The sequence below is a fragment of the Pinus tabuliformis genome, chromosome J (assembly GCF_031772625.1).
Source record: "Pinus tabuliformis cultivar Carrire ecotype Pingquan chromosome J, CPIR1, whole genome shotgun sequence".
NCBI classification, from domain to species: domain Eukaryota; kingdom Viridiplantae; phylum Streptophyta; class Pinopsida; order Pinales; family Pinaceae; genus Pinus; species Pinus tabuliformis.
In genome coordinates this window covers 1,403,870,513-1,403,879,644 of record NC_142295.1, presented here as the reverse complement: position 1 = coordinate 1,403,879,644, position 9,132 = coordinate 1,403,870,513, and the positions used below count along the sequence as shown (strand labels likewise).

Sequence of the window (9,132 nt, the reverse complement as noted above, 5' to 3'; positions counted from 1 at the left end):
TCTCGAGCTCTAAATTCCAACTAGAAAATGTTATCCATACCTCTGAATATATTAGAATTTACTTTTCTATCTTTTGAATTGATTTTTCCCTCAATTTGATAGCCTATTTCCATACAACATTCCTTCTGAAATGCTTGACTAACATTTGTCTTATCCCCAACACATTTTTCTTCGAATTCATTACGAATAAAGCTAACCCTTTCAATGAATGTCATAGACATCCTATACTCATTATTTGTATTATGATCCCATTCCAATAACTTTTCTTTTGTATTTTATAAACCAGCATAAATGATACATTTCATTGTTTCAAAATGTGGGTTATTAGGATATTCCTCCATCAATTTCCTTTGATCTTATATAGAATGGTTCCCCCTTTAGGACATAATAATTGTTTTCAAAAGAACGAAAAAAAACGAGACGAGCTCTGCAAGGCGATTAGGGTTCCTCTGCAACCCGTGACGGCGCTACCAGACGACGGAGTATCCTGCAATCCTTACCTAATCTAAGCTCTGAGAAAACAGAGCATCAGTACTGCGCCAGTCAGGCGCCATGGAAGCACCGCAGGGGGGGGCGACAGGGCCCTCCCCAATGCAGCAGGAGAAGGACAATGACCTCCTTTTCGGATCGATCAGCAGGGAGATCCTGAATAGTGATGGCTCAACACAGCAAGAGAACAACAAATCGGAAGATCCGCAAGGCCAGGACAACGGACCGCAGGACAAAAGGAAAAAAGACAAGGAGGAGGCGCCAAAAGTCACCTCAGCCACCTGCAAACCTGTAGCTGCAGAAAGGCCCAGAATCGAACTACAAGGTCACCTGATAAATGCCAGAATAGAGTTCATGAAAGAGCATGCCATCATAGGGAAATTTATAGGCTTCTGGCCTACGGAAAGAGCCCTCTATGGTTGGATAGCTGCCAAATGGAAACCGAAGGGGGATGTCCTGCTTCAACTAGGACCGAAGGGCTTTTTTACAGTCATTTTCTACTGCGTTGAAGACAAACTCAGAGTGCTAGGAACAGGCCCACACTTCTTCAATGCAGCGGGTCTGTACATGCGAGACTGGAAACCCAGATTCAACCCAGATAAGGAAGACCTAACCTGGGCACCAGTATGGATTCGATTGTATGGACTCCCTGATGAATACTGGGACGAAGACTCACTCAGGAGAATTGGAAATGGCGTGGGAGAATACATCAGGACGGCTGAAGAAACCAAATCACGCAGATTCATATCATATGCTCGCATATGTGTCTTCATAAGGTTGAATGAAGCGCTACCAGAGTCGATAACACTCTCCCATTGGGATGAAGAATGGATCCAGCCCTTGGATTATGAGCATGTGCCCTTCCGGTGTAGAAGATGCCATGCTCTTGGGCACTTATTTAGGGATTGTCCTCTAAATGTCCCAGATCTGTCTCAGAACCCCTCAGCCAAGCCTAATCAAGACGGGTTCACCAAAGTAACAAGCAGAAGGCGCTCGCACAGGAAAAATGCCAATGGGCAAAAGTCTCAGCAGAATAACCTCAAAGATCAAGCGTCCAAGAACAGTTTTGAGACCCTCAACGACATTCCGGAAGACCAGCCCCTGGAAAACCCCAGCAAATCCGATCTCCCATCCTCCTCAAGCCGCCCCCCCCCCTCCAGCCCCCCTCCCAACTCGAAATCCCCTATTATAATTCCAACCATTCTAACCAGGAATCAGGAGGACCCGATGAATACCCCTAAGAACATGGAGATAGATGGGAGATTGAAGCCCGCTCAGACTTCAGAGACCACACAGGGAGACACCAATGTTGTTGAAATAATGGAGGAAGAAGCTGAAAATGTAGACCTTCATGGACTGGATATCAATGAGCTAGAGTTGGCATGCAGGAAAGAAGCGTATGAATCCATCGCTGAAACTGATCTAGAAAAGTTGGAAATGGTCATCTCCAAAGCCTACCAACAACATCAGCTAGGAATTCAAGCGGGAAGCACCTGGGATGGTAGACTGCGTCCAAAAGATTTCAAAAAAAGAGGAAGGAAAACAGTTCTTCAAAGAACAATAGAGGTTGGCAAAGTCCTAGTGGATTCAGGCCACTATGCGAAGCTTACGAAATACTTCAGCCCCTCTCAACTCAGTTATCAATGAAGCTCATCTCTTGGAATCTTAGAGGGCTCAACAGCCCTGCAAAATATAGAATGCTCAAAAACATGATCAAGATGGAGAAACCGCACATATGCTTCTTCCAAGAAACTAAATGCAATAGCGCCACTCTGGGTCGAATACTCTCAAAGGCCTGGCCGGGCTGCCACTCAGTGGCTGTGGATGCTACTGGAGCTTCGGGAGGGCTCGCCATAGCCTGGAACACTCAAGCTATAGCACTCACAGATTTCCATGCCTCCCATCATCTCATACAAGCTGCCTTTCACATTGTAGGCACACAGGTTCATGGGAACCTATCCAATGTCTATTTCCCACAGGATGGTGGCAGTAAAAAAGTGCTCCTCGACACTATCGAGGCCCTCAGCATCAACAGACAGCACCCTCTCTGGATTGTAGCGGGGGATTTCAATATGATCACCAAGATCGAGGACAAAACAGGGGGAAGAACCAGATTGGAACCTGAAGTGGAACACTTCAAGGATTTCATCCTAAATGCCTCACTCATTGACATGCCCTTCTGCAATGGAATCTACACATGGAGCAATCACAGAAAGGGGAAACATCAGATCGCCTCCAAGCTGGACCGATTTCTGATTTCGGACAATGCAGTGCACATCGGGGGTGATTTCAATGCGGAGATTCTGGCTCACTCAGGGTCGGATCACTGGCCAATAGCCCTGCAATGGCAACGACCGGGGAACAGCACCAGAAAGCCATTTCGATTTGAAAGTTTTTGGTTAACCCACCCGGCATTCAAGGACTTCGTCAAAACTATATGGGCCTCCTTTGTTCCTCCAGAAGGCACCAAAATGTTCCAACTTCAACAGAAATTAAGGTACCTGAAGGGCCACCTCAAACAATGGAATAAGGAGACCTTTGGGAACATTTTTGAAGCACAACAGCAACTCAATCAGGAGCTCAAACTACTCCACCAGACAGTCATCAATTCAGGGCACACAGAGGCAACCCTGGAAAAAGAAAAGCATATCTACAATCAGCTTGAAGAAAGAAGGAAGCAAGAAGAAATTTATTGGAGACAGAAATCGCGGATTAGGTGGCTTAAAGAAGGGGAACGCAACACCAAATTCTTTCATAACACAACAGTGCAACGAAGAATGCACAACAAGATCTCATTCATCCAAAATCAGGAGGGAGGTAAAGAGGAGGAGCACGAGAAAATAGAGGAAACCCTCCTCAATCACTTCAAACAAGTTCACCAAGAACAGACAATGGATCGGAAGGCAGCTATCGAGAAAATCACAAGCAACATTCCCAGGATAATAACGGAGGAGCAAAACGATCTGCTCATGAGCCCGATTCTCAGCCAAGAGGTGGATGAAGCAATGGCGCAGCTTAAAGAAGGTAAGGCTCCTGGCCCTGATGGCTTTACCACTGATTTTTTCCATGCTTTCTGGGATATGATTAAGGTAGAGATTTGGCAAATAGTAGAGGAATCTAGGGCCCTTCGCTGGATGCTACCCTCTCTTAACTCCACCTTCATCACTCTCATTCCCAAAGAAGAGAACTCCACCACCCCTGACAAATTCAGGCCCATAGCTCTTTGCAATGTTCTCTACAAAGTCATTACCAAAGTCATAGCCAACAGACTCAAGCCCCTTCTCCCTCAGATCATCTCACCCGAGCAATCTGGCTATGTGGAGGGCAGACAGATTATGGATGGTATAATTCTCTCCCATGAGATCATTCACTCGCTCAAGCTCTCCAAAAAAGCGGGCATGTTACTCAAGCTTGACTTATCCAAGGCATTCGACAAACTCAGCTGGGCCTATATTCAGAACATGCTGAGAGCCTTTGGCTTCTGTGCCACTTGGGTAAGATGGATAATGAGCCTCATTTCCTCCTCCCACTTCTCTATTCTTGTCAATGGGTTGCCCTCTCGCCCCTTCAAACCATCCAGAGGCATTAGGCAAGGGGATCCCTTATCCCCCTTCTTATTTGTGATAATGGCGGAGGGCCTAGGACGGCACATCAAGCAGGCTCGGCAAGCCAATCAACTTCGGGGAATCTCAATCCACAACTCCCCTGCCTCCTCCCATCAGCAATTCGTGGATGACACCATGCTGTATGGCTATCCCTCTGCTCAGGAAGCCTCATGTCTGAAATCTCTGCTCAACGACTTCTCTAGAGCTTCAGGAACCCAAATCAATAACACCAAATCCCACATTTTCTTCTTCCACACCCCTCCCTCTGTAAAACGTGCTGTCTCCCGCATACTGGGTTTTCAAACTGCTTCTCTCCCCTCCACTTACCTGGGAGCGCCTCTCACAGCCTCTGCCATAAAGCAACCAGCTTGGAGAAGACTCATTGAGAAACTGGAATTCAAACTTAACCTATGGACGCACCGCTCCCTCAATTTAGCAAGTAGAGCTGTGCTCCTAAAATCCATCCTTCAAGCCATGCCCCTCTATTTGTTTTCCATCCTAGCCGCTCCAAAATGGGTCTTGAGAAGACTGAGAAATCTGCAGCGCAATTTTCTTTGGGGAAGTTCAGCTACCAACCGTAAATGGGCGCTTGTAAAATGGGACACCACCTGCAAGCCCAAGCATAAAGGAGGTATTGGTCTCCGAGACCCTGAGCACAGCAATATTATCATGACCGCCAAAATTTGGTGGCAATGGTTAACAAATCCGGACAAACCATGGGCCAAAATTTGGATCGCCAAATACACCAACAACATGCCACAAGAAGAGCTTATTAGATTCACGCCCACAAGCACAGGTTCACTCATTTGGAATGCGGCCAAACAGCATCACAAGTTGATTCAGAAACATAGCTTCTGGGAAATAAGGAACGGTCAACATGCCAGATTTTGGTACGACGCATGGAACCAACTACCTAAACTATCCAATGTTCTACCGACGGCCATTATCCCAGGTAGGCAAGAGCAGCAGCAAGCCAAAGTTCACCAATACTGGAATCCGGAATCGGGAACGGGCTTCAGGAAATGGCTTTCTAGCAATCAAATATCCAACACCAACAGTACACAGGAAGCAGCAGCCCTTGATACCGAATTGAAAAAAAGGAGCATCAGGCACAACATCAATGAGGACATTCTCAGATGGGGCTATCTTCCCAAAGGCTCTTACTCCACTTCTGAAGCTTACAATCTTTTAGAAGACCCCCCCATCATTCCGGATCCTCTCTGGGCTAGAATTTGGAGCTTCAAAACATGGCCCAAAATCACTCACTTTCTTTGGATGGTGGGGCATAAAAAGATTCTTACATGGGACAAATTGCAGAAACGCAACTTCCATGGACCCTCGGTATGCCACAACTGCTTTCAGAGTGAAGAAACCTTGCAGCATCTTCTGGACTCATGTCCGCTAGCTACTCAACTGTGGGAGAAGGTAGAATTCAGAAGTCAAAGGCGATGCAGAGAAATGGGAGGCATAATAAACACCATACGGCAATGGCCAAAAAGCCCTTACAACAGTGGACTGCTCAACCACCTGTGGAACATAATTCCAGGCATTCTTCTATGGAATATATGGAAGGAAAGGAATAGGCGCATATTCAAAAACCTCAGCTCGAATAAGGAGGACATATGGAACAGGATGCACGCCAACATCCAAGAAACCATGCTACTGAAGACTTGGACCCAACAAGATCTCCCCACTGCAGACAATGAGAAAAACATTCTAACAAACTGGGGACTGCAAATGCCACAAGGGCCAACTACACAGCAAGCAGCAAACTGCAACGGCAAGGAGAATGGAAGCTGGGAAGCCCCACCTATACATTCATACAAGCTCAACTTTGACGGAGCATCTAAGGGCAATCCTGGCCCTGCAGGATTTGGAGGAATCATCAGAGATCACCAAGGAACTCTGCAACAGATCTACTTTGGCAACTTAGGCTGGGACACCAACAACTCAGCAGAGCTGGAGGGCATGTGGCAAGGATTACTCACAGCAAGGAGACATAATCTTCAACCATTGATTGTGGAAGGAGACTCCCAAATTCTCTTAAACATGGCCATTCGAATTCAGAATGGATCGCATGCCAGGAAAATAGCCAATAGCTGGAGACTCGAGGCCAGACTCAGCTGCATGGCTGAGGAAATTTGCAACTACAATGCCATCTCTTTTCATCACACTAAACGAGAAGGTAATAAGGTAGCTGATCTTCTTGCCAATATAGGGGTAGACTCAGATCAGCCCTTCCTGGAGGGACACCTGAACATCATTCCAAACAATCAACGCAAACAGGAATGTGAAAGTCTCATCCACAGGGACAATGAAGCCCCGGATGCGGGTGGCGGACTGGGAAGGACGGGCGAGCCACATGCCACGCATGGGCTGCCCCGTGTTAACACCACGGCCACCAGGAGAAGGCCGTCAGCTGATAAATGAAGCCCCTGCTGCGTTAATGCATTTAATGGCGAGGAAGCATGGTAGATGGAAATGCAGAAGGAAGTTAATGTGTGCCTACATCGAGGGAATGAGGCAGCGTTTTACAGGCACGATGGATCGGGCAAGGAATTATTGTCTGAGAAGAGCTGGAAGAGGCGGAAACACAGAGGGCCTCGGCGATGGCAGTCTCTATCACCCGGAGGCTTGGATACCCGTGGCTATTGCCACTCTGGTTGCTGGTCTAGCAGACGTAGGCAATTGGCACAATTGCAACGACAGTTCTGGAAATGGTTTAATCTGCTACCAAGGGGAGGATTTCAGAGTGAAGATTGGGTACCAGAGAGAGATTTGGAGAGCAATTGGTTCTGCCATCGATTCCAAACTCACCCGCAAGCATACAGAAGAAGAATCGGACTCACCATGGTCAAAATTCGAGAACGACAGTCATGCAGGAGAGGTCCAGCGAGAGGTTCCTCCTCAAGAGCCCCTGCAGCAGATGAGCATCACCACTGCTGCTGCTGTTATTGTCATAGGAGAGCCAGGGCTACCCCGCTCCCCATTAGACATTTCTTGGAGGTGGGGAGTCCTAATGAAGGAAAACCGGAGCTTCCCTCATTCGGCTCTGTGGTATTCACGCTGCAAAGCTCTGAGGACAACCTAGGGCTTAGTGCCCACATATCAGTCATGTTTACAAAAATTCCGGAAGGCAATGGGGAGGACCCCCCTCAGAGCTTGCCGGAGAAGCAACTGGAAGGCAAGGGCAAGGAAATTGACAGAGGAGAACAAGAGGCGGCGGAACAGGGCTCAGCTATGGTGCCTCCAGCGTCTGAAGCTGGAAGCATGGAAGATAAAGGCTCGCAAGACACCTTTCCTCCAGTGGGGCCACCCCCTCCAGGCGTCGACGAAGAGATATGGAGGAAGATGTGGGAGGGACGAGCAGAGGGTGATGGCTGGGCGTACGTGGTTGAAGACAAAAGCCTTGCTGAAGAGGCAGATGCCCAGCTCGCGGCCCTCCTTCCACCTTCAGCTCGTCTCCAGGATTAGCGCAGCCGCGGGTATTTTTCTCTTGTCATTTCGTTTTGCTTGCTGGCAGATGATGCTTACATCTCCGCCGTGTGTAATTTTGACTAGTCTCTGGTCTAGTCTTAATTTTAAATGGTCTAAGTTGATAGCTGATATGAGCGCCTCTGTCATGCTCACTTCTGTCTGGTCTGTGAGTCAGTCTATTTTGGTAGTAAACCCCTGCATGGGCAAGAATGTGTTGGGTCTACACTCTGCTGCTTCTCAGGGAGTCTGAACTTGTCTGGACCTGTTTCAAAAAGTCGATCCGGTGTTGCCCCTGTGTGGGAGCTTTTGATGTCATGGCAATGTCTGAATGGTTTTGGCGAAGCTACCCCAGCAAGGGAGCTTTTAGAACTATGGTCAAGGTTCCCAGGGTGCTACCACAGGCCCTGGAAGACATGTCTTACTGTTTGTAATTTTTACTTGTATATATAATACATGACTTAGCTAGTTTTCACGGAGAAAAAAAATAAAATAATTGTTTTCAAAACATTTTGACTTATCAAATTCTTCTTTGTTGGGAACTTGAACTGGATCAACAAGAAGAACATAATCAACCACAAGTGCATATGGACTTTACCTCATCAATGTTTTCAAGTTGTGAACATGTAGGTGGGGTGGCTTTCTATTTTGATATTTAAATTTTCCTTGACTTGGCTTATAGATTTGGCTTACATTAAGCTGAAATGTACGACCACCCTCAATTAAGTTTGTCTTTGTCAAGTGATATGTAATGGAATTTTGTTTTTTTTTAATAATTCCATTCTCTAAATCAGCTCCTCGTGTAATGATTTCCCTAGTTTCTTTTGCATTTTCACTAGGATCTTCACTACTGGCCATGAATTTTTGAGAATGATCCACTTTTGTTTTCTTCCTCCTCATTTCTTATAGATAAGTAACATCCTCATCATCAACTAGAAAAGAGACATTCTTGTGCATTTTTTCTTTTGTTTTTTATGGCTCTTCTCCTTTCTAACATGAGTTTTAATCTCATCCTTTGTAATGACAACATATTCTTCAACTTCAGTTTCAACTTCCTCATCTTTGAAAGTAACATGTCTAGCTTTGCTAGATTTACCCACTATAGGCAATCCTTGTTGATCCCTTGGATGCAGTTTTGTAGCATCGTGAATTACTTTTTTTTGCTTGTTTGTCATATCTTATTGTAACCCTGAGTAGGAACTGCTGACAACATTCATAATATCTTGCTCTATAAAACAAAATCCTCCCAACATAATTGAAATATTTTCAATAAAATTATGTCAAACAAAATATCATATGTCAATAAAAACTAGGCTATAAAATATATAATGATACAGTGACAATAATGAAAAGTACATAAATATAAATAAATTACGATATATTATGCAATCTCATTTATGATTTGTTTACACATCTTCGTAGAATCATTTGTCATGTCATACATTGATAATGGAAACTGATATCTAATCTTGGCATGTGACTTGGGCAGTTTTGTAAGTACATAAACAACTTAAGTATATGGTATCAAACATATGTTCAGTACTTTTCCCAGAATGTCATGACT

At 45.6% G+C, this 9,132-nt stretch overlaps 1 protein-coding gene across 1 annotated transcript; it reads left to right on the top strand.

Annotated features, from left to right (window-relative positions):
• The first annotated feature begins 2,561 nt into the window (after window positions 1–2,561).
• Window positions 2,562–6,524, top strand: LOC149232610 (uncharacterized). Its single transcript, XM_089381953.1, has one exon. The coding sequence runs from the start codon at window positions 2,562–2,564 to the stop codon at window positions 6,522–6,524; it is 3,963 nt and encodes a 1,320-aa protein (XP_089238079.1).
• The last annotated feature ends 2,608 nt before the right edge of the window (window positions 6,525–9,132 follow it).